Here is a 27,023-nt window from a genome sequence, read left to right on the forward strand (position 1 = left end):
GTGTATCTAATCCTATCCTGTGTGATACTGACTGCTGAGCCGTGTATCTAATCCTATCCTGTGTGATACTGACTGCTGATCTATGTATCTAATCCTATCCTGTGTGGTACTGCTGTGTATCTAATCCTGCCCTGTGTGATGCTGACTGCTGTGTATCTAATCCTATCCTGTGTGATACAGTCTGCTGAGCTGTGTATCTAATCCTATCCTGTGTGATACTGTCTGCTGAGCTGTGTATCTAATCCTATCCTGTGTGATACTGACTGCTGAGCTGTGTATCTAATCCTATCCTGTGTGATACTGTCTGCTGAGCTGTGTATCTAATCCTCTCCTGTGTGATACTGACTGCTGAGCTGTGTATCTAATCCTATCCTGTGTGATACTGACTGCTGAGCTGTGTATCTAATCCTCTCCTGTGTGATACTGTCTGCTGTATCTAATCCTCTCCTGTGTGATACTGCCCGCTGTATCTAATCCTCTCCTGTGTGATACTGTCTGCTGAGCTGTGTATCTAATCCTCTCCTGTGTGATACTGTCTGCTGTATCTAATCCTCTCCTGTGTGATACTGCCCGCTGTATCTAATCCTCTCCTGTGTGATACTGTCTGCTGAGCTGTGTATCTAATCCTCTCCTGTGTGATACTGTCTGCTGAGCTGTGTATCTAATCCTCTCCTGTGTGATACTGCCCGCTGTATCTAATCCTCTCCTGTGTGATACTGTCTGCTGTATCTAATCCTCTCCTGTGTGATACTGCCCGCTGTATCTAATCCTCTCCTGTGTGATACTGTCTGCTGAGCTGTGTATCTAATCCTCTCCTGTGTGATACTGCCCGCTGTATCTAATCCTCTGACATGTAGTCTGTGGCAGCTGTGTAGCGCGGCGCTCGGAGTCTTTGCACTCACTGACTGTAGCTCTGTAGGATCGCACTCTCCTCGCTCAGCAGGTAGAGCTCCTGGAGATCCACAGTCCGATGTCCGGAAGCTTCTTTTAGTGTTTGGAAACATCGTGTGGTCACATCCCAGACAGCGTGGAACTTATCACTGAGGTGCCGCAGCAGCTGCAGATAATCGTTCCCTAAAATATCCGGAACATCTGGAAAGAAAGATGGAAAAATGACATCACCGGGGGCGGGGCCGACAACCCTCACACAGTACACAGGAGGGTTGTCAGCAGTGATGGCTCAGGAGGCGGTCCTGCAATATAAGGGGCGTGGTCTGATGTCATATAAGTGATGTCCTCACCGGGGGCGGGGCTGGAGTATAAGAGGCGTGGTCTGATGTCCTATCAGTGATGTCATCACCAGGGGCGGGGCTGGAGTATAAGAGGCGTGGTCTGATGTCATATAAGTGATGTCCTCACCGGGGGCGGGGCTGGAGTATAAGAGGCGTGGTCTGATGTCATATAAGTGATGTCCTCACCGGGGGCGGGGCTGGAGTATAAGAGGCGTGGTCTGATGTCCTATCAGTGATGTCATCACCAGGGGCGGGGCTGGTGTATAGGGGGCGTGGTCTGATGTCCTATCAGTGATGTCATCACTGGGGGCGGGGCTGGAGTATAAGAGGCGTGGTCCGATGTCATAAGTGATGTCATGACTGGGGGCGGGGCTGGTGTATAGGGGGCGTGGTCTGATGTCCTATCAGTGATGTCATCACTGGGGGCGGGGCTGGAGTATAAGAGGCGTGGTCCGATGTCATAAGTGATGTCATGACTGGGGGCGGGGCTGGAGTATAAGAGGCGTGGTCTGATGTCCTATCAGTGATGTCATCACCGGGGGCGGGGCCGACAACCCTCACACAGTACACAGTGGAGCCTGCACTTACCGGTCACCTGTAATAATCGGCTGAGGACGATGGAGCTGATCTGGGACAGCGATGATAAGAAGTCGGCCTCCAGTGTGAGCAGCGTCTCGGCCTCGCTGAGGATCAGCTTCTGTCAGGGAGAGGCGGCGATGATTATATACACTATATACAGTCATCAGCGAGTGTCGGCGCCCTGAGATTGTCCCAGAACATTCCTCCCAGAACATTCTACGCTCCCCACGTTTTCTTACACGCAGGTTTATTTCCCGTGTGTACTGGAACCACACAAAACAAACAGGGAAGAAAGGCAAATTGGCCAGAATTTCCCACAGAACCCGAACAGTGGGCCGGACACAATAGTTCGCACCCTCCGTAACATTGGAATCAATAACTGCGATCAGTCGCCTCCTATAACGTCACACGCCTCTCGCTCCGCAGCCGGAATGTTCAGTCATCATGTAACTATAATGGAACACATGCACAATCCTGTTATTGGGGCGCGGACTTCTCACACTTGGAGATATTTAACGCTATCTTGCTTGTGAATGCAGCTCTGGATGTGACTAGAGCTGTCGCCATGAACTGAGCCCGATCTGTGGGGGTCTGTATCCTAGAGGGGTCCTGCTGCCTCCTGGACACTTTCCGGGCCTGTGATTACCTTAATGGCGGCTTCATCCATCGGCCTCTTGACGTCCTTACCGCTCGGGTCACGGCGGGCCAGCCGCCTTGGTAGTGAGGTCCTGTTGGGCCGCGACATGGCTGGTGCGCTGTGACCGTGGAGTCAGCATGGGTCAGAAATCCATCAACCTAGAGGGGAAACGAAGGAGAGACAAGATCAGGAGCCGTGTCCTCGTATAATCTGTAATCTAGTAACAAACGAGAAATGAATCAACCAAGCATGTAACCGGGCACATAACTGATCAAGAGTGTACCCGAGCGTGTAACCGAGCACATAACTGATCAAGGGTGTACCCAAGAAAGTAACCAAGCACATAACTGATCAAGAGTGTACCCAAGAAAGTAACCGAGCACATAACTGATCAAGAGTCTACCCAAGAAAGTAACCGAGCACATAACTGATCAAGAGTGTACCCAAGAAAGTAACCGAGCACATAACTGATCAAGAGTGTACCCAAGAAAGTAACCGAGCACATAACTGATCAAGAGGGTACCCAAGAAAGTAACCGAGCACATAACTGATCAAGAGTGTACCCAAGAAAGTAACCGAGCACATAACTGATCAAGAGGGTACCCAAGAAAGTAACCAAGCACATAACTGATCAAGAGTGTACCCAAGAAAGTAACCGAGCACATGACTGATCGAGAGTGTACCCGAGAATGTAACCGGGCACATAACTGATCAAGAGTGTACCCGAGCGTGTAACCGAGCACGTAACTGATCAAGGGTGTACCCAAGAAAGTAACCAAGCACATAACTGATCAAGAGTGTACCCAAGAAAGTAACCGAGCACATAACTGATCAAGAGTCTACCCAAGAAAGTAACCGAGCACATAACTGATCAAGAGTGTACCCAAGAAAGTAACCGAGCACATAACTGATCAAGAGTGTACCCAAGAAAGTAACCGAGCACATAACTGATCAAGAGGGTACCCAAGAAAGTAACCGAGCACATAACTGATCAAGAGTGTACCCAAGAAAGTAACCGAGCACATAACTGATCAAGAGGGTACCCAAGAAAGTAACCGAGCACATAACTGATCAAGAGTGTACCCAAGAAAGTAACCGAGCACATAACTGATCAAGAGGGTACCCAAGAAAGTAACCAAGCACATAACTGATCAAGAGTGTACCCAAGAAAGTAACCGAGCACATGACTGATCGAGAGTGTACCCGAGAATGTAACCGGGCACATAACTGATCAAGAGAGTACCCGAGAATGTAACCGAGCACATAACTGATCAAGAGTGTACCCAAGAAAGTAACCGAGCACATAACTGATCAAGAGTGTACCCAAGAAAGTAACCGAGCACATAACTGATCAAGAGTGTACCCAAGAAAGTAACCGAGCACATAACTGATCAAGAGTGTACCCAAGAAAGTAACCGAGCACATAACTGATCAAGAGTGTACCCAAGAAAGTAACCGAGCACATAACTGATCAAGAGTGTACCCAAGAAAGTAACCGAGCACATAACTGATCAAGAGTGTACCCAAGAAAGTAACCGAGCACATAACTGATCAAGAGTGTACCCAAGAAAGTAACCGAGCACATAACTGATCAAGAGTGTACCCAAGAAAGTAACCGAGCACATAACTGATCAAGAGGGTACCCAAGAAAGTAACCAAGCACATAACTGATCAAGAGTGTACCCAAGAAAGTAACCGAGCACATAACTGATCAATAGTGTACCCAAGAAAGTAACCGAGCACATAACTGATCAAGAGTGTACCCGAGCGTGTAACCGAGCACATAACTGATCGAGAGTCTACCCAAGAAAGTAACCGAGCACATAACTGATCAAGAGTGTACCCAAGAAAGTAACCGAGCACATGACTGATCGAGAGTGTACCCGAGAATGTAACCGGGCACATAACTGATCAAGAGAGTACCCGAGAATGTAACCGAGCACATAACTGATCAAGAGTGTACCCAAGAAAGTAACCGAGCACATAACTGATCAAGAGTGTACCCAAGAAAGTAACCGAGCACATAACTGATCAAGAGTGTACCCAAGAAAGTAACCGAGCACATAACTGATCAAGAGTGTACCCAAGAAAGTAACCGAGCACATAACTGATCAAGAGGGTACCCAAGAAAGTAACCGAGCACATAACTGATCAAGAGTGTACCCAAGAAAGTAACCAAGCACATAACTGATCAAGAGTGTACCCAAGAAAGTAACCGAGCACATAACTGATCAATAGTGTACCCAAGAAAGTAACCGAGCACATAACTGATCAAGAGTGTACCCGAGCGTGTAACCGAGCACATAACTGATCGAGAGTGTACCCAAGAAAGTAACCGAGCACATAACTGATCGAGAGTGTACCCAAGAAAGTAACCGAGCACATAACTGATCAAGAGTGTACCCAAGAAAGTAACCGAGCACATGACTGATCGAGAGTGTACCCGAGAATGTAACCGGGCACATAACTGATCAAGAGAGTACCCGAGAATGTAACCGAGCACATAACTGATCAAGAGTGTACCTAAGAAAGTTACCGAGCACATGACTAATCGAGAGTGTTCCCGAGAATGTAACCGGGCACATAACTGATCAAGAGTGTACCCAAGAAAGTAACCGAGCACATAACTGATCAAGAGTGTACCCAAGAAAGTAACCGAGCACATAACTGATCGAGAGTGTACCCGAGCACATAACTGATCAAGAGGGTACCCAAGAAAGTAACCGAGCACATAACTGATCAAGAGTGTACCCAAGAAAGTAACCGAGCACATAACTGATCAAGAGTGTACCCAAGAAAGTAACCGAGCACATAACTGATCAAGAGTGTACCCAAGAAAGTAACCGAGCACATAACTGATCAAGAGGGTACCCAAGAAAGTAACCGAGCACATAACTGATCAAGAGTGTACCCAAGAAAGTAACCGAGCACATAACTGATCAAGAGGGTACCCAAGAAAGTAACCGAGCACATAACTGATCAAGAGTGTACCCAAGAAAGTAACCAAGCACATAACTGATCAAGAGTGTACCCAAGAAAGTAACCGAGCACATAACTGATCAATAGTGTACCCAAGAAAGTAACCGAGCACATAACTGATCAAGAGTGTACCCGAGCGTGTAACCGAGCACATAACTGATCGAGAGTGTACCCAAGAAAGTAACCGAGCACATAACTGATCGAGAGTGTACCCAAGAAAGTAACCGAGCACATAACTGATCAAGAGTGTACCCAAGAAAGTAACCGAGCACATGACTGATCGAGAGTGTACCCGAGAATGTAACCGGGCACATAACTGATCAAGAGAGTACCCGAGAATGTAACCGAGCACATAACTGATCAAGAGTGTACCTAAGAAAGTTACCGAGCACATGACTAATCGAGAGTGTTCCCGAGAATGTAACCGGGCACATAACTGATCAAGAGTGTACCCAAGAAAGTAACCGAGCACATAACTGATCAAGAGTGTACCCAAGAAAGTAACCGAGCACATAACTGATCGAGAGTGTACCCGAGCACATAACTGATCAAGAGGGTACCCAAGAAAGTAACCGAGCACATAACTGATCAAGAGGGTACCCAAAAAAGTAACCGAGCACATAACTGATCAAGAGTGTACCCGAGAATGTAACCGAGCACATAACTGATCAACAGGGTACCCAAGAAAGTAACCGAGCACATAACTGATCGAGAGTGTAGCCGAGCATGAAACTGATCAAGTGTGTACCCAAGAATGCAACTGAACACATAACTGATCGAGAGTGTACCCGAGCATGTAACCGAGCACAAATTCGATCGAGAATGTACCCAAGCATGTAACCGAGCACATAACTGATCAAGAGTGTACCCGAGCATGTAACCGAGCACATAACTGATCAAGAGTGTACCCGAGCATGTAACCGAGCACAAATTCGATCGAGAACGTACCCAAGCATGTAACCGAGCACATAACTGATCAAGAGTGTACCCAAGCATGTAACCGAGCACAAATTCGATCGAGAACGTACCCAAGCGTGTAACCGAGCACATATCTGATCGAGAATGTACCCAAGCGTGTAACCGAGCACATATCTGATCGAGAATGTACCCAAGCATGTAACCGAGCACATAACTGATCGTGAGTGTACCCAAGCATGTGTATACCGTTACTCTGTATAACAATGCATCAATACCATCTGCGACCTCATATAACCCTGATACCCCCATGCCAGTGGTGCCCAGCGTTCCAGGAGTCCTGAGTGGCATATTTGGGAATATTTCCTTACTCACACAGCAGTCCTGGTCCTATATGTGGCAGATTTACCATTTGAGGCCCTAGGAAAGCTGGGTGACTAGCTCTGTGGGTGCTGGAATGGCAGCAGTGCAGCACCCAGCTTTCCCTGTGCCCTATTACACGATGTAGCAGTGTTGTGGTGGCGCCGGGGGTTATAACCGTGGAGATGACGCAGTGGGTTGCTGCTCTCTGGTATTTCCTTCCAGTCTACTCCACTTCCCCATCATTGAGACTCAGATCACTCATCACTTCACAAATAGCAACTAGTCCTTCTATTGCAGGAGCTGAAAGTGTGTAACCAACTTCACAGAGATCCTGGGGCCTCCTCCCTGCAGGCTACATGGGGCCAAACTGCACAGGAGGAGCTGCAGTGTAAAGCATGGGGTCATTAGGAAACAGCAGCAGGAGGTGAATTACAGACCCGAAAACAATGCACCTAGCTAGCCTAAAGTCACTGACCCCGGCCTAGTCCCAATGGAAGGATGCTGCAGTGTAAAGCATGGGGTCATTAGGAAACAGCAGCAGGAGGTGAATTACAGACCCGAAAACAATGCACCTAGCTAGCCTAAAGTCCCTGACCCCGGCCTAGTCCCAATGGAAGGATGCTGCAGTGTAAAGCATGGGGTCATTAGGGAACAGTAGCAGGAGGTGAATTACAGACCCGAAAACAATGCACCTAGCTAGCCTAAAGTCCCTGACCCCGGCCTAGTCCCAATGGAAGGATGCTGCAGTGTAAAGCATGGGGTCATTAGGGAACAGCAGCAGGAGGTGAATTACAGACCCGAAAACAATGCACCTAGCTAGCCTAAAGTCCCTGACCCCGGCCTAGTCCCAATGGAAGGATGCTGCAGTGTAAAGCATGGGGTCATTAGGGAACAGCAGCAGGAGCTGAATTACAGACCCGAAAACAATGCACCTAGCTAGCCTAAAGTCCCTGACCCCGGCCTAGTCCCAATGGAAGGATGCTGCAGTGTAAAGCAAGGGGACCAAGAAAGAAGCCCAAGGACCTGATGACACAGGAGACTGTTTGCCAACAATTTCAGGCTGCAGCTGATAGAGCAGAGCAGCACTGTACAGCATGGGGGAGACAGCAGGATTAGATGCCAATCTACTGAGCGGATACTGATTGGTTCTCTGATTCCCATACACCCCAAATAAACCACAGGCGCAATCATCAATTGTGACAATGGACACATGGCAGGTCTCACGGTTTCTTTCCACAGGATTTCTGTTAAACTCACAGAATTAGTACAGTGAGGTGAGTGAGATTTCCTGCTGAGATGATTATTCATGAGGGAGGGGGTCACATACTTTACACATTGGGAAGGAGATGGCAGAGCTGATTCTCCAGGACTGACCCACAATCCAGGGGATTACAGAAGATTAATCTCCTCTTTATACAGGAAGTGTTTGTTGTAAGTGATACAGTAAATACTGACACAGATACAATGTATCACTGCCACGGAGGGGGCGTGGCTTCAGCGGAGGGCTCATGGGATGTTTTCCTATCACCATTTATTACATCGATTTTTAGCCTATTAATGATGGGAGATGCCGATCCACCAGATTATGACACAGCTATAAAATGTTCACAATATATCACTTGTCTATAATATGACACTTCTTATAACATCACCCTGCTAGAATATAACCTTGCTGCAACGTTAGTGTGCTGTAATATGACTCTGCTATAACCTGACACTTCAATTTCCTGACAAAAAATGGACTTTTTCTGCAGGAAATCCGCACTGGTTTTTTTTGCATTTCTCTCGCGGTTTTTGCGCGTTTTGTTTTTTTTTGCAGATTTTTTTGCTTTTAAAAAAAAAAAAAAAAAAAAAACAGTAAAAATACAGACAAAACAGCAATGAGTATAAATTCCACACGATGATTTCTTAAACCAGTAGTGACGCTAATCAGCATAAAACAATCAATGAGATATCTGTAATAAATACTATGAGACCCTGGTCGCTGTCTGTAACCCGGGCAGGTGCACATTTACTCCTGAGAAATAACTGATGCATTTCTCCATAAGGCAAAATCTCCTTTGTGAGCGATTTCATCTGCTTTTTCACACCAGCACTCAGGGTCTGTGCACACGGTCAGTAGTCGGCAGCACTTTGGGCGCAGCACGTGTCCGCTCCGTATAAAGCGCTGCCGGCTTTTGAACGCAGGCGACTCCTCTGTGTTCATTGAACCGTGCGGAATCACCGTGTCCAATACATTGGACGGTGAGATTTATGTTGCAGAGACAGAGCGTCTCCACAAGATAAATAGACTTGCTGCGGTCTGGAAAGACGCGCCACAAGTCCATCTCCGCAGGGAAGCCACGGATGTCTGAGCACGCATGCTGGGCATGGGATTTCTTGCAATCATCCGCTATGCTGTAACATCTGGACGCGGCCAGTGTACGCAGTGTCCAACCCGCAGCGTTCACTGACTGTGGGAACAAACCCTTATTCTGCATTCTCTATGTACATATTTTTTCAAGAGTCCAAGAACTGTGCGCTATACCCGAATGCAGTAAAAAAGAGACTAAAGGTGTCACAAAAAAGTGCACTGGGAAAGGCACCAATAACAGATCCCCGACCCTCTGAGCCAGCAGGTCACCTCGACTGTCAGGGAAAAGTGGCCTCTCTTACCCAGAATTGGCCATCTAATAGATGCGCCTTCTCTGGGATGGCTGCTAGATGCTATTTTTAGGCTGGAGGAGGGCAATATAAAATAAAAAATATAATAGTATAATGGGACCCTCGCCCTGCTATAATGTGACCCTGGTATTGTGTGACCCTAGTATAATGGAACCCTTGTATCATGTGACCCTGGTATAGTGTGACCCTGGTATAATGTAACCCTGCTATAATGTGACCCTGGTATAATGTAACCCTGCTATAATGTGACCCTGGTATAGTGTGACCCTGGTATAGTGTGACCCTGGTATAGTGTGACCCTGGTATAGTGTGACCCTGGTATAGTGTGACCCTGGTATAGTGTGACCCTGGTATAGTGTGACCCTGGTATAGTGTGACCCTGGTATAGTGTGACCCTGGTATAGTGTGACCCTGGTATAGTGTGACCCTGGTATAATGTAACCCTGCTATAATGTGACCCTGGTATAGTGTGACCCTGGTATAGTGTAACCCTGCTATAATGTGACCCTGGTATAGTGTGACCCTGGTATAGTGTGACCCTGGTATAGTGTGACCCTGGTATAGTGTGACCCTGGTATAATGTGACCCTGGTATAGCGTGACCCTGCTATAATGTGAGCCTGGTATAGTGTGACCCTGGTATAGTGTGACCCTGGTATAATGTAACCCTGCTATAATGTGACCCTGGTATAGCGTGACCCTGCTATAATGTAACCCTGCTATAATGTGAGCCTGGTATAGCGTGACCCTGGTATAATGGAACCCTTGTATCATGTGACCCTGCTATAATGTAACCCTGCTATAATGTGAGCCTGTTATAGTGTGACCCTGGTATAGCGTGACCATGGTGCTATATAACCCCAGCACAATATGAGCCCGTATAACATAATATGGCCCAGGTATAATGTGACCCTGCATATTATCCACCTTAATTATGATAAATATTTACATTTAGCTATAAACCACACGTCTGGCGTCAGTCCCATCGCCGCACCCACAGGTGCTGATCTGCACGATCACGTCTGAGACCTGGAATGTAATTATCTCCGCACCCTCTCCGGGAACCAGCGCCAAACTCAACCAAGACATGTGATGCCAAAAACTAGAGATGGAAGGAGAAGGACTAGGAGATCACAAGAATGTAATAAGCAACCGCTCCACATACAGTATAAGTGATTTACCTAGTCCTATAGCGATAATCCGTATACTGCTGTATACACTGGTATCTATATGTGGCCTATATATGAGGTCTATACTGGTATCTACTGTATCATGTCATTACACAGGAGAAACACGAGTCTAAAGTAGCCAACAAGTTACAAAGTTACAGAATTTATTGAAAATTCCGTCATGATTTTCACAAAGAAATATACATAATCTTACCAAGTAGTGTATGATAGATTGTTTAAAATCACATTGTGACCATAGATACGATAGATGACACAGTTTCACAGAACGGGACTGACGTAAATACTACAGAGGCTAAGGTTACCTACAAATGGACAGCCTAAGAATTGCTATCACTTGAGTGCCTCAGGGAAGCGGCAACAATCACACGGGAAACGCGCGTTGGGGTGATATGACCAGGATCCAGACGGGACTTCTGCACATATGGGTAACTATTCCCTTTAACTGTGTAAATGATATTAACTGCACAGAGGTTTAGAGCAATTCTATTAACACTAAATTGACTGCACTAGTTTGTTGGATCACTATGAAATTGAGTTACAAGCACTCAAGTGATAGCAGATCTTAGCCTGTCTAATCTATCATACACTACTTGGTAAGATTATGTATATTTCTTTGTGAAAATCATGACGGAATTTTCTATAAATTCTGTAACTTTGTAACTTGTTGGCTACTTTAGACTCGTGTTTCTCCTGTGTAATGGTATTGCTTTTTGAGTCGCCATTTAAATGTATATGATATAACTTAGAACTAATATTCATTTATGGTATCTATAATGGTGTTTGCATTTCTGTCTATACTGCCGACTGTACCGGTATCTATACTGCAGACTGTACTGGTATCTATACTGCAGACTGTACTGGTATCTACACTGCAGACTGTACTGGTATCTACACTGCAGACTGTACCGGTATCTATACTGCAGACTGTACTGGTATCTACACTGCAGACTGTACTGGTATCTACACTGCAGACTGTACTGGTATCTACACTGCAGACTGTACTGGTATCTATACTGCCGACTGTACTGGTATCTATACTGCAGACTGTACTGGTATCTATACTGCAGACTGTACCGGTATCTATACTGCAGACTGTACTGGTATCTATACTGCGGACTATACTGGTATCTACACTGCAGACTGTACTGGTATCTATACTGCAGACTGTACTGGTATCTATACTGCGGACTATACTGGTATCTACACTGCAGACTGTACTGGTATCTACACTGCAGACTGTACTGGTATCTACACTGCAGACTGTACTGGTATCTACACTGCAGACTGTACTGGTATCTATACTGCAGACTGTACCGGTATCTATACTGCAGACTGTACTGGTATCTATACTGCAGACTGTACCGGTATCTATACTGCAGACTGTACTGGTATCTATACTGCGGACTATACTGGTATCTACACTGCAGACTGTACTGGTATCTATACTGCAGACTGTACTGGTATCTACACTGCAGACTGTACCGGTATCTATACTGCAGACTGTACTGGTATCTACACTGCAGACTGTACTGGTATCTACACTGCAGACTGTACCGGTATCTATACTGCAGACTGTACTGGTATCTACACTGCAGACTGTACTGGTATCTACACTGCAGACTGTACTGGTATCTACACTGCAGACTGTACTGGTATCTATACTGCCGACTGTACTGGTATCTATACTGCAGACTGTACTGGTATCTATACTGCAGACTGTACCGGTATCTATACTGCAGACTGTACTGGTATCTATACTGCGGACTATACTGGTATCTACACTGCAGACTGTACTGGTATCTATACTGCAGACTGTACTGGTATCTATACTGCGGACTATACTGGTATCTACACTGCAGACTGTACTGGTATCTACACTGCAGACTGTACTGGTATCTACACTGCAGACTGTACTGGTATCTACACTGCAGACTGTACTGGTATCTATACTGCAGACTGTACCGGTATCTATACTGCAGACTGTACTGGTATCTATACTGCAGACTGTACCGGTATCTACACTGCAGACTGTACTGGTATCTATACTGCAGACTGTACTGGTATGTATACTGCAGACTGTACTGGTATCTACACTGCAGACTGTACTGGTATCTATACTGCAGACTGTACTGGTATCTATACTGCGGACTGTACCGGTATCTATACTGCAGACTGTACTGGTATCTATACTGCGGACTGTACTGGTATCTATACTGCAGACTGTACTGGTATCTATACTGCAGACTGTACCGGTATCTATACTGCAGACTGTACTGGTATCTACACTGCAGACTGTACTGGTATCTATACTGCAGACTGTACTGGTATCTATACTGCAGACTGTACTGGTATGTATACTGCAGACTGTACTGGTATGTATACTGCAGACTGTACTGGTATCTACACTGCAGACTGTACTGGTATCTATACTGCGGACTGTACCGGTATCTATACTGCAGACTGTACTGGTATCTATACTGCGGACTGTACTGGTATCTATACTGCAGACTGTACTGGTATCTATACTGCAGACTGTACCGGTATCTATACTGCAGACTGTACTGGTATCTACACTGCAGACTGTACTGGTATCTATACTGCAGACTGTACTGGTATCTATACTGCAGACTGTACTGGTATGTATACTGCAGACTGTACTGGTATCTACACTGCAGACTGTACTGGTATCTATACTGCAGACTGTACTGGTATCTATACTGCAGACTGTACTGGTATCTATATTGCAGACTGTACTGTTATCTATACTGCAGACTGTACTGGTATCTATACTGCGGACTGTACCAGTATCTATACTGCAGACTGTACTGGTATCTATACTGCAGACTGTACTGGTATGTATACTGCAGACTGTACTGGTATCTACACTGCAGACTGTACTGGTATCTATACTGCAGACTGTACTGGTATCTATACTGCAGACTGTACTGGTATCTATATTGCAGACTGTACTGTTATCTATACTGACAAGTAAATTAGCATCTATATACAGTATGTGTCTATTGTGTCATCTACACTATTATCTATTTTGGTGTCTATACTATAGAGACTCACAAATTAAGAATTTACAAACTGCATGAAGAACCCACAATAGTGAGGCCTGGATCCAGATGCAACAAGCTATAGCTCAGACTTCCAGGAGCAGAACCATAAGTCAGAGCAAAAAAGGACCATCAGAGAGCGGACCCCCATGATGGGTTTTACTGTTTCCATGTGATTGGTGTCTATGCCAAGCTTAGTGAGTAGATCTGTGGTATATTTCATACATTGGGCGTTAGATTTGACAGGGGACTTGGTTCATTAATGAAGTTTGATGCATTTTTTACATTTGTCACTTGGTTATATCTTCTGCCTTTAGAGGGACCATTTCTGAGTAGGTATACTGTAGGCTGGATACTTTTGGATATCTGATTGAGTCTACACGCAACTTAGCTAGGAACAGTGAGCACCTGATGAAGCTTTCCCAGAGAAACACGAGTTGGCTCCATGGCTCCCTGCTGTTCTACCTCACCTGTACATGTGCCCACTACAAGGGGCGTCTACTAATTTGTTGCTATTGTTACCGGCCCTCCTTTATTTTTTTACACTTTTTATTCAGTTTTTCCTCCATCCTATCTGTCTGCATTCCTGTGATTGAGCTTTAGCTTTGTGGCTTTATCTCAGATTTCTGCCTTTCACTTCTCCCTTTAGATATAAGTATAGAGACCACGTCAGGCTCCTATGTGCAGACATATCCTCCGGGGGAACTAGCAGAGCCGAATTTGTCTGGATGGATGAGAATACATCTTCTTAGGCCGGCGTCACACGCAGCGTATGTAAATACGGTCCGTTTATTACGGCCGTAATACGCAGAAATGTTCCCAAAATAGTGATCCGTATGTCATCCGTAGGCAGGGTGTGTCAGCGTATTTTGCGCATGGCATCCTCCGTATGTAATCCGTATGGCTTCCGTACTGCGATATTCTCTCGCAGGCTTGCAAAACCGACATCTAATGGATTTATGTGCTCAAATGTTCGTTAAAACATATATACAGTATATATATATATATATATATATATAGTCATTGAGACACATATATATATATATATATATATATATATATATATATATATATATATATATATATATATATATATATATACTGTATTTAAATTTAATTCAGCGCGATATCTGTGAACAGTCGGTAATTCAATTGCCGGCTTTTCATTTCTCCTTCACAAACCCAACAGGATATGAGACATGATTACATACAGTAAACCATCTCATATCCCCCTTTTTTTTGCATATTCCACAATTGAATTACCGGCTTTTCTCTATAACACCGTTGCGTATTTCTCGCAGGTCACACTGATGGTCCGTGTGGAATCCGTATTTTTCTCGCCCCCATAGACTTTCATTGGCGATTTTTTTTGCGCAATACGGTGACAAACGCAGCATGCTGTGATTTCCTACAGCCGTATAAGACCGTATAATACGGATGCGTAATATCCGGCAGATAGGAGCTGGGACATAGAGAATCATTGGGCCGTGTGTTATGCGTATTTTACGGACGTAGTTTATGCGCTCATACGTCCGTAAAACCCGCTAGTGTGACGCCGGCCTTAAAGGGAATCTGTCAGTAGGATGAAGCTTCCTGAGCCGTCTACATGGGCCACGGGTCATTGGAACCTTAATAACACGACACCTTGATATCTACATTCGAATATCTTATTCCAGAGAAATCCAGATTTTTCTTATATGAAATTGAGCTGTTAAGATCTATGGGCGGGGCATAGATCTCCCCAAGACTCTGCCTCCAGAGATTATTATAAATGCCAGGGAACGTTGCCAGTGTGAGACATGTAGATCAGGAGCGCGGACTGTCAGTCATTACTTGTCTCTCACTGGTAACGACCCGTCATTTACACCAAGCTTTGGAGGTGGATTCTCAGGGAGATCTATGCCCCACCCATAGATCTTTGCAACACATTTACATATTAAGAAAAATGTGGATTTCTGTGGAATAAGATATTGGACTGTAGATATGAAGGTATCATTTTATTCAGCTTCTTATGAGCGTTGTTCCCCTATAGACGGCTCAGGAGGGGCCATCCTACTGGCAGATTCCTGGTAGGGAGACCGGCTAAGTGGCAAGTCCCCAGATAGCGGTGTCTGCTGAGGAGCTTCTGACCTAACAGTATCCCAGCACAGTGGTTACAGGGGCTACCTACACTGGGTGGCGCTATGCTGTAGACACAACTTCACAAGGACTAGTTGCAGGTAAGTGTGAACCATCTGCAATCAGCGCTGCGACCCATCAAACAGCCGATGGGCAGAAACCCCAACAAGATCCGGCTGCGGAGATTTTGCATCATGGCTATCACTGAACAACTGGAGGGGAAAGGAAATTTGGCATTGACAAGTGTGAGGAGCTGGGTCACCCTCCTCGACCCCGATGATAAATGCAAACATTCTTATATAGTTCTCCATCTATCACTTATGATCACGTACACCCCATTGGTTTGTGCAGCCCTAAAATAATTGTGATCAATCATGTGTACAGCGGCCATGCTGCCATCAATGTGCGGACTGCGGGCGATCAGTCCTCGTCCAGTATAATGGAGCATCCTCAGGCACCGCGGTGGGCACAGACCCTCAGCCTGGTACAGCCAGCCCATTCTGTAAGGCGCGGGGTGCACAGACCCTCAGCCTGGTATAGCCAGCCTATTCTGTAAGGCGCGGTGGGCACAGACCCTCAGCCTGGTATCGCCAGCCCATTCTGTAAGGTGCGGTGGGCACAGACCCTCAGCCTGGTATAGCCAGCCCATTCTGTAAGGTGCGGTGGGCACAGACCCTCAGCCTGGTATAGCCAGCCCATTCTGTAAGGTGCGGTGGGCACAGACCCTCAGCCTGGTATAGCCACCCCATTCTGTAAGGCGCGGTGGGCACAGACCCTCAGCCTGGTATCGCCAGCCCATTCTGTAAGGTGCGGTGGGCACAGACCCTCAGCCTGGTATAGCCAGCCCATTCTGTAAGGTGCGGTGGGCACAGACCCTCAGCCTGGTATAGCCACCCCATTCTGTAAGGTGCGGTGGGCACAGACCCTCAGCCTGGTATAGCCAGCCCATTCTGTAAGGTGCGGTGGGCACAGACCCTCAGCTTGGTATAGCCACACCATTCTGTAAGGCGTGGTGGGCCCAGACCCTCAGCCTGGTATAGCCACCCCATTCTGTAAGGTGCGGTGGGCACAGACCCTCAGCTTGGTATAGCCAGACCATTCTGTAAGGTGCGGTGGGCACAGACCCTCAGCCTGGTATAGCCACACCATTCTGTAAGGTGCGGTGGGCACAGACCCTCAGCCTGGTATAGCCACCCCATTCTGTAAGGCGCGATGGGCACAGACCCTCAGCCTGGTATAGCCAGCCCATTCTGTAAGGCGCGGTGGGCACAGACCCTCAGCCTGGTACAGCCAGCCCATTCTGTAAGGTGCGGTGGGCACAGACCCTCAGCCTGGTACAGCCAGCCCATTCTGTAAGGCGCGGTGGGCACAGACCCTCAGCCTGGTATAGCCACCCCATTCTGTAAGGCGCGGTGGGCACAGACCCTCAGCCTGGTATAGCCAGACCATTCTGTAAGGCGCGGTGGGCACAGACCCTCAGCCTGGTATAGCCACACCATTCTGTAAGGCGCGGTGGGCACAGACCCTCAGCCTGGTATAGCCACCCCATTCTGTAAGGCGCGGTGGGCACAGACCCTCAGCCTGGTATAGCCAGCCCATTCTGTAAGGCGCGATGGGCACAGACCCTCAGCCTGGTATAGCCAGCCCATTCTGTAAGGCGCGGTGGGCACAGACCCTCAGCCTGGTATCGCCAGCCCATTCTGTAAGGTGCGGTGGGCACAGACCCTCAGCCTGGTATAGCCACCCCATTCTGTAAGGCGCGGTGGGCACAGACCCTCAGCCTGGTACAGCCAGCCCATTCTGTAAGGCGCGGTGGGCACAGACCCTCAGCCTGGTATCGCCAGCCCATTCTGTAAGGTGCGGTGGGCACAGACCCTCAGCCTGGTATAGCCACCCCATTCTGTAAGGCGCGGTGGGCACAGACCCTCAGCCTGGTACAGCCAGCCCATTCTGTAAGGCGCGGTGGGCACAGACCCTCAGCCTGGTATAGCCAGCCCATTCTGTAAGGCGCGGTGGGCACAGACCCTCAGCCTGGTACAGCCAGCCCATTCTGTAAGGCGCGGTGGGCACAGACCCTCAGCCTGGTATAGCCAGCCCATTCTGTAAGGCGCGGTGGGCACAGACCCTCAGCCTGGTACAGCCACCCCATTCTGTAAGGTGCGGTGGGCACAGACCCTCAGCCTGGTATAGCCAGCCCATTCTGTAAGGCGCGGTGGGCACAGACCCTCAGCCTGGTATCGCCAGCCCATTCTGTAAGGTGCGGTGGGCACAGACCCTCAGCCTGGTATAGCCAGCCCATTCTGTAAGGTGCGGTGGGCACAGACCCTCAGCCTGGTATAGCCAGCCCATTCTGTAAGGCGCGGTGGGCACAGACCCTCAGCCTGGTATCGCCAGCCCATTCTGTAAGGTGCGGTGGGCACAGACCCTCAGCCTGGTATAGCCAGACCATTCTGTAAGGTGCGGTGGGCACAGACCCTCAGCCTGGTACAGCCACCCCATTCTGTAAGGTGCGGTGGGCACAGACCCTCAGCCTGGTACAGCCACCCCATTCTGTAAGGCGCGGTGGGCACAGACCCTCAGCCTGGTACAGCCAGCCCATTCTGTAAGGCGCGGTGGGCACAGACCTTCAGCCTGGTATCGCCCCACCATTCTGCACAGCGCACAATATCCAGAGTCAGATGCCAGCAGTGTGATTTCCTGCATCCTGACCACGGCCGCTCAGAGAACGTGCACCGATCCCTCCACCCTGCGCTACAGGGGAAACGCGTCCAGAAGGCCAACATGAACGACTGATCCGCCTGCGGGCTGACATCTGGGACTGGTGACTGAAAAGCATGCTGAGACTTGTAGTTCCAAATGATACCTGGACATCCTACATGACAACAGAAGTGCTGACATACTAATCTAAGGGCCAGTAACGTCCCAGCCCAGACCTCCATAGTACGGGGGCGAATACGAGGAGCCGCCACCATCAGCGACACAGAAGCCTCAGACTGCTGTAACACTATCAGTATGTGGTCAGTATTTTACATCAGTATTTGTAGCCAAAACCAGGAGTGGGACAATTAGAGGAAAAGTATAATAGAAACATCTGCACCACTTCTGTATTTATCACCCACTCCTGGTTTTGGCTACAAATACTGATGTAAAATACTGACCAAATACTGAGCGTGTGACGGCAGCCTGATGGTGAGCGACTCCACCGACAGCGCTGGGTGCAGCCGATGGTTACTGGATGGGGGCGACTGACGGTCGGGATGTCGCTGGGCTGTCAGTCCCATTGTTCTCCCCGAGACAAGACGCCGGCGGAGTAATCAGCAGATTTTACATAGAGAACACAGGAGCGCTCGGCAAAACAAGGGAGCAATGCATCCTATTCCCCTATTCTACAGTCACCTTCCCCCAGTAATGGCTGATAACAGAGAGCAATAGATTGTACACACCAGTCCTACAATCACCTTCCCCCAATAATGGCTGATAACAGAGAGTAATAGATTGTACACACCAGTCCTACAATCACCTTCCCCCAATAATGGCTGATAACAGAGAGCAATAGATTGTACACACCAGTCCTACAATCACCTTCCCCCAGTAATGGCTGATAACAGAGAGCAATAGATTGTACACACCAGTCCTACAATCACCTTCCCCCAGTAATGGCTGATAACAGAGAGCAATAGATTGTACACACCAGTCCTACAATCACCTTCCCCCAATAATGGCTGATAACAGAGAGCAATAGATTGTACACACCAGTCCTACAATCACCTTCCCCCAGTAATGGCTGATAACAGAGAGCAATAGATTGTACACACCAGTCCTACAATCACCTTCCCCCAATAATGGCTGATAACAGAGAGTAATAGATTGTACACACCAGTCCTACAATCACCTTCCCCCAGTAATGGCTGATAACAGAGAGCAATAGATTGTACACACCAGTCCTACAATCACCTTCCCCCAATAATGGCTGATAACAGAGAGTAATGGATTGTACACACCAGTCCTACAATCACCTTCCCCCAATAATGGCAGATAACAGAGCAGGAGCCTGTATAACTATAAGGGTATGGTCACACGCTGCGGATTCTGCGGGTTCGCAGCAGTTTCCCATGCGTTTACAGCACCATGTAAAGCTATGGGAAACGAAATCCGCAGTGCCCATGCTGCAGAAAAAAACATGTGGGAACGCAGCAGATTACAATCCGCAGCATGTCACTTCTTTGTGCAGATTCCGCTGCGGGTTTACACCTGCTCCAATAGAAACCCGCAGAGGAAACCGCAGAGGAAACCGCAGAGGAAACCGCGATAAATCCGCAGTAATGACCGCAGCGGTTTTGCCCTGTGGATTTTTCAAATCCGCTGGGGAAAATTCCACAATGGAATCTGCAGCGTGTGCACAAGCCCTAAGGCTGCCGTCACACTATCAGTATGTGGTCAGTATTTTAAATCAGTATTTGTAGCCAAAACCAGGAGAGGAACAAACAGAGGAAAACTATAATAGAAACATAAGCTCCACTTCTGTATTTATCACCCACCCCTGATTTTGGCTACAAATACTGATGTAAAATACTGACCGAATACTGAGCGTGTGACCGCAGCCTATCTCTCGTGTCCATACCACTTTGCACTGTAGTTTACAGCTGCAGGAATTGATCCCCAGACGCTCAAGAGTCAGGGAGGAGGAGCCAAGTCACCTGTGGGGGAGGAGCTTCTCATTAAGCAGGTAATGTTGGGGGTTGTAGTCCGCTGGGCCTGTGGGGAGCTCGGAGGGTCCTGGGGATAAACTACAGCTGGACTCCGCCCAGTGGCCGATGACATCACACAGTGTAGACCCCCCCTGTGACGTCACTGCACCCCCAGTCTGTAAACACTGACACAAAGTGGCCGCCTCACCGTCCTCCGCTCCGCCGGTGACACCTGGAGACACCGTCCTCCTCCTCCCCCCTACTCCCGCCCCGCACGGCCGCGTCACTCCTCCTCCTCCCAGCAGCACCGACACCCAGGGAGGCGGACAGTGACCCTGTGCGTGCCGGACCGTGACCCCGTGCGTGCCGGACCGTGACCCCGTGCGTGCCGGACGCCAGCGAGCGGCCCCCGGGGGCCAGTGGGGATTGTGTCTCCTCTCTCCCTCCTGGTGTTTAGGGGCAGAGAGGACCCCAGAGACAGAAGTCAGCCATAGCTATAATGCTAGGGGCAGTGGAAGAAGGACCCCCAGAATGACCAGCACTGGGGGGCCCCGAGCCGCAGTCCGGCAATGAGGACAGGCAGGAAGACCCCACAGATGCCGCAGTCCCGGGACCACAACATGGGAGGACGGGCTGATTGCGGACGTGTATCCGTCTGTCTCCAGCAGTCCCATAGACAATGAATGGCGCAGAGGACGCGTGTCGGGGTCCGCAGAGGACGCGTGTCGGGGTCCGCAGAGGACGCGTGTCGGGGTCCGCAGAGGACGCGTGTCGGGGTCCGCAGAGGACGCGTGTCGGGGTCCGCAGAGGACGCGTGTCGGGGTCCGCAGAGGACGCGTGTCGGGGTCCGCAGAGGACGCGTGTCGGGGTCCGCAGAGGACGCGTGTCGGGGTCCGCAGAGGACGCGTGTCGGGGTCCGCAGAGGACGCGTGTCGGGGTCCGCAGAGGACGCGTGTCGGGGTCCGCAGAGGACGCGTGTCGGGGTCCGCAGAGGACGCGTGTCGGGGTCCGCAGACGACGCGTGTCGGGGTCCGCAGACGACGCGTGTCGGGGTCCGCAGACGACGCGTGTCGGGGTCCGCAGACGACGCGTGTCGGGGTCCGCAGACGACGCGTGTCGGGGTCCGCAGACGACGCGTGTCGGGGTCCGCAGACGACGCGTGTCGGGGTCCGCAGACGACGCGTGTCGGGGTCCGCAGACGACGCGTGTCGGGGTCCGCACAGGACGCGTGTCGGGGTCCGCAGACGGCGCGTGTCGGGGTCCGCAGAGGGCGCGTGTCGGGGTCCGCAGACGACGCGTGTCGGGGTCCGCACAGGACGCGTGTCGGGGTCCGCAGACGACGCGTGTCGGGGTCCGCAGACGACGCGTGTCGGGGTCCGCAGAGGGCGCGTGTCGGGGTTCGCACAGGACGCGTGTCGGGGTCCGCAGAGGGCGCGTGTCGGGGTCCGCACAGGACGCGTGTCGGGGTCCGCAGACGACGCGTGTCGGGGTCCGCAGACGACGCGTGTCGGGGTCCGCAGACGACGCGTGTCGGGGTCCGCAGACGACGCGTGTCGGGGTCCGCAGACGACGCGTGTCGGGGTCCGCAGACGACGCGTGTCGGGGTCCGCAGACGACGCGTGTCGGGGTCCGCAGACGACGCGTGTCGGGGTCCGCAGACGACGCGTGTCGGGGTCCGCAGACGACGCGTGTCGGGGTCCGCAGACGACGCGTGTCGGGGTCCGCACAGGGCGCGTGTCGGGGTCCGCACAGGGCGCGTGTCGGGGTCCGCAGACAACGCGTGTCGGGGTCCGCAGACGACGCGTGTCGGGGTCCGCAGACGACGCGTGTCGGGGTCCGCAGACGACGCGTGTCGGGGTCCGCAGACGACGCGTGTCGGGGTCCGCAGACGACGCGTGTCGGGGTCCGCAGACGACGCGTGTCGGGGTCCGCAGACGACGCGTGTCGGGGTCCGCAGACGACGCGTGTCGGGGTCCGCAGACGACGCGTGTCGGGGTCCGCAGACGACGCGTGTCGGGGTCCGCAGACGACGCGTGTCGGGGTCCGCAGACGACGCGTGTCGGGGTCCGCAGACGACGCGTGTCGGGGTCCGCAGACGACGCGTGTCGGGGTCCGCAGACGACGCGTGTCGGGGTCCGCAGACGACGCGTGTCGGGGTCCGCAGACGACGCGTGTCGGGGTCCGCAGACGACGCGTGTCGGGGTCCGCAGACGACGCGTGTCGGGGTCCGCAGACGACGCGTGTCGGGGTTCGCAGACGACGCGTGTCGGGGTCCGCAGACGACGCGTGTCGGGGTCCGCAGACGACGCGTGTCGGGGTCCGCAGACGACGCGTGTCGGGGTCCGCAGACGACGCGTGTCGGGGTCCGCAGACGACGCGTGTCGGGGTCCGCAGACGACGCGTGTCGGGGTCCGCAGACGACGCGTGTCGGGGTCCGCAGACGACGCGTGTCGGGGTCCGCACAGGGCGCGTGTCGGGGTCCGCACAGGGCGCGTGTCGGGGTCCGCAGAGGGCGCGTGTCGGGGTCCGCACAGGACGCGTGTCGGGGTCCGCAGAATACGCGTGTCGGGGTCTGCAGAGGACGTGTGTCGGGGTCTGCAGAGGACGTGCGTCGGGGTCTGCAGAGGACGTGCGTCGGGGTCTGCACAGATGAGTTTTCTTGGCCCCTTGCTCTGTATCGCTGATGGTTCCTGTAGTCGGACCCCTATAGGTTAACAAGTTATCCCCTAACCTTTTTGGGGGGGTCTGATATCTAACTCTCTGATTCTAGCACTAGGGCAGCATTACCAGTCACGTGGTGGGTGAGGGGCCCTTCTGCAGATTGTATATGGGGCCCCAGAAGATTCACGTCACTGTACAATAAACTCTATTTATTATTATACAGAAGGGGACGGCGTCCCATATTCTCCCCGCCGCCGGCCGATGCTCCTTACATCCCTGTGTCAGTCCACACTGCGGCTGTAGAATTCCGCTCACAATCCAGAAAGCTGTATACTGTATATAATCTACATATATATAATCTGCTGCAGACCGAGGAGTGTCAGCGTCCTCCATGGATCTATTTGTCTCACTTAATCTGTGCTGTAGTTCTGGATTTCTATTTTTTTCTATTTTTTAATTAAGAAATCCTTGGAGATAGGACAAACGCTGCGATATATAAAGTAATGCGGTGAGTTATGTGCCTGCTGCGGTTCTTATATTCACAGCGTCCCCCTCCCCCCAGGACTATATCGAGCCGCGCACACAAATAACAGCGAGCGCTCAGAACTGTCGCCCAAAATTAGATTCCCCGAGGCCCAAAAAGCGACAGAGCCACAAAGGACAAAGCTCCAGACAAAGCCCGTCTGTCCTCCTGACCCATTATAATCATCCTCTGCACACGGATTACTAAACAATAACACCCATCATGCACAATAAACTGTATGGACTCACATTAACCCTTAGGGCTCGCTCACATTTGTGATCCGATAATCAGATTGTACTTGGCCCAATGTTAAACTATAGGGCAGCTCACGTGTGCGATTATTGTCTCATACCGAATCTGCAGGCGAAAACAATGGCAGCATTGTGTGACGGCGTCCGAGAATCGTATCACACACACCCACATAGGTCTATGGGAGAAACATCGCGCTGCACTCAGATATCAGCCGAGTGCAGTACGATTCCCACGGACGTCAGTAATGGAGGACATGGAGACATTACTTTCTCCATCTTCTCTGCAGCTGTGCTCTGATTTTCGCATGAGAGTGGGTCGGAGCACAGAGAACAGACGCTTGGCTCGCACAGCAGAGCCGGAGCCGACCGTCACATATCACATCCCATGCCGTAAGCGAATGTGACTCAGGCCCTGGAGAAAATGGCAGCTCATCAGAGGCGATGGCGGGCGTCAGACCCCCATATCACATATACCATCTGTACAAAGGATGGGGCACCACTACCTGGGCCAGGACAAACACAATGGGGTATATGCAAGAAGTGACAGAGACCCCCACATCACATATACCATCTGTACAAAGGATGGGGCACCACTATCTGGGCCAGGACAAACACAATGGGGTATAGGCAAGAAGAGACAGAGACCCCCACATCACATATACCATCTGTACAAAGGATGGGTCACCACTACCTGGACCAGGACAAACACAATGGAGTATAGGCAAGAAGTGATAGAGACCCCCACATCACATATACCATCTGTACAAAGGATGGGTCACCACTACCTAGACCAGGACAAACACAATGGAGTATATGCAAGAAGAGACAGAGACCCCCACATCACATATACCATCTGTACAAAGGATGGGTCACCACTACCTAGACCAGGACAAACACAATGGAGTATAGGCAAGAAGTGATAGAGACCCCCACATCACATATACCATCTGTACAAAGGATGGGGCACCACTACCTGGGCCAGGACAAACACAATGGGGTATAGGCTAGAAGTGACAGAGACCCCCACATCACATATACCATCTGTACAAAGGATGGGTCACCACTACCTGGGCCAGGACAAACACAATGGGGTATAGGCTAGAAGTGACAGAGACCCCCACATCACATATACCATCTGTACAAAGGATGGGGCACCACTACCTGTACCAGGACAAACACAATGGAGTATAGGCAAGAAGTGACAGAGACCCCCATATCAGATATACCATCTGTACAAAGGATGGGTCACCACTACCTGGACCAGGACAAACACAATGGAGTATAGGCAAGAAGTGATAGAGACCCCCACATCACATATACCATCTGTACAAAGGATGGGGCACCACTATCTGGGCCAGGACAAACACAATGGGGTATAGGCAAGAAGAGACAGAGACCCCCACATCACATATACCATCTGTACAAAGGATGGGTCACCACTACCTGGACCAGGACAAACACAATGGGGTATAGGCTAGAAGTGACAGAAACCCCCACATCACATATACCATCTGTACAAAGGATGGGTCACCACTACCTAGACCAGGACAAACACAATGGAGTATATGCAAGAAGTGACAGAGACCCCCACATCACATATACCATCTGTACAAAGGATGGGTCACCACTACCTAGACCAGGACAAACACAATGGAGTATATGCAAGAAGTGACAGAGACCCCCACATCACATATACCATCTGTACAAAGGATGGGGCACCACTATCTGGGCCAGGACAAACACAATGGGGTATAGGCAAGAAGTGATAGAGACCCCCACATCACATATACCATCTGTACAAAGGATGGGTCACCACTACCTAGACCAGGACAAACACAATGGAGTATATGCAAGAAGTGACAGAGACCCCCACATCACATATACCATCTGTACAAAGGATGGGTCACCACTACCTGGGCCAGGACAAACACAATGGAGTATATGCAAGAAGAGACAGAGACCCCCACATCACATATACCATCTGTACAAAGGATGGGGCATCACTACCTGGGCCAGGACAAACACAATGGAGTATAGGCAAGAAGTGATAGAGACCCCCACATCACATATACCATCTGTACAAAGGATGGGTCACCACTACCTGGGCCAGGACAAACACAATGGAGTATAGGTAAGAAGTGACAGAGACCCCCACATCACATATACCATCTGTACAAAGGATGGGTCACCACTACCTAGACCAGGACAAACACAATGGAGTATAGGCAAGAAGTGACAGAGACCCCACATCACATATACCATCTGTACAAAGGATGGGTCACCACTACCTGGGCCAGGACAAACACAATGGGGTATATGCAAGAAGTGACAGAGACCCCCACATCACATATACCATCTGTACAAAGGATGGGTCACCACTACCTAGACCAGGACAAACACAATGGGGTATAGGCAAGAAGAGACAGAGACCCCACATCACATATACCATCTGTACAAAGGATGGGGCACCACTACCTAGACCAGGACAAACACAATGGGGTATAGGCAAGAAGAGACAGAGACCCCCACATCACATATACCATCTGTACAAAGGATGGGGCATCACTACCTAGACCAGGACAAACACAATGGAGTATAGGCAAGAAGTGATAGAGACCCCCACATCACATATACCATCTGTACAAAGGATGGGGCACCACTACCTGGGCCAGGACAAACACAATGGGGTATAGGCAAGAAGTGACAGAGACCCCCACATCACATATACCATCTGTACAAAGGATGGGTCACCACTACCTGGGCCAGGACAAACACAATGGGGTATAGGCAAGAAGAGACAGAGACCCTCAGGGCAAACACTGATCATTCCTCCACAAACTGACCCAGACCAAGAACAGATCCTGGGGGCACCAGGACACTTCCTGCCACTGCACATGTAAGTCTCTGTGATGCATCATGTATTGACCTGCGGGAAACTACATACACCACGATTCTTCCAAGACAAGAGGAAAGCTGAAAGTAAAGCTCCCAGCTGGAGTTGTTTTAGGTCAAACAATTCGGGCTGATTAATATCTGGAAAACGTAGTTAAAGGGAACCTGTCACCCCAAAATGGAAGGTGAGCTGTGCCCACCGGCATCAGGGGCTGATCTCCAGCATTCTGTAATGCATTCTGTAATGCTGTAGATAAGCCCCCGATGTATCCT

General features: G+C 50.0%; 1 protein-coding gene across 7 annotated transcripts in view; it reads right to left on the reverse strand.

The window, feature by feature from the left end:
- ALS2CL (ALS2 C-terminal like) overlaps positions 1 to 27,023 on the reverse strand; it is a 152,991-nt gene that overhangs the window by 96,899 nt on the left and 29,069 nt on the right. For 3 of the 7 annotated variants that reach the window (XM_077267858.1, XM_077267853.1, XM_077267855.1), the window contains exons 2-4: positions 2,458 to 2,606; positions 1,821 to 1,929; positions 903 to 1,092 (exon numbers count right to left, since the gene is read on the reverse strand). In XM_077267858.1, coding sequence (XP_077123973.1) covers positions 903 to 1,092; positions 1,821 to 1,929; positions 2,458 to 2,556 — 398 coding nt within the window. In that variant the 5' untranslated portion in view covers positions 2,557 to 2,606. Of the gene's footprint in view, positions 1 to 902; positions 1,093 to 1,820; positions 1,930 to 2,457; positions 2,607 to 20,432; positions 20,737 to 27,023 lie in introns of those variants that run through there. The other 4 variants (XM_077267857.1, XM_077267854.1, XM_077267856.1 and 1 more) reach the window with 2 other exon arrangements.

This window comes from Ranitomeya variabilis, chromosome 6, assembly GCF_051348905.1.
Source record: "Ranitomeya variabilis isolate aRanVar5 chromosome 6, aRanVar5.hap1, whole genome shotgun sequence".
NCBI lineage: Eukaryota > Metazoa > Chordata > Amphibia > Anura > Dendrobatidae > Ranitomeya > Ranitomeya variabilis.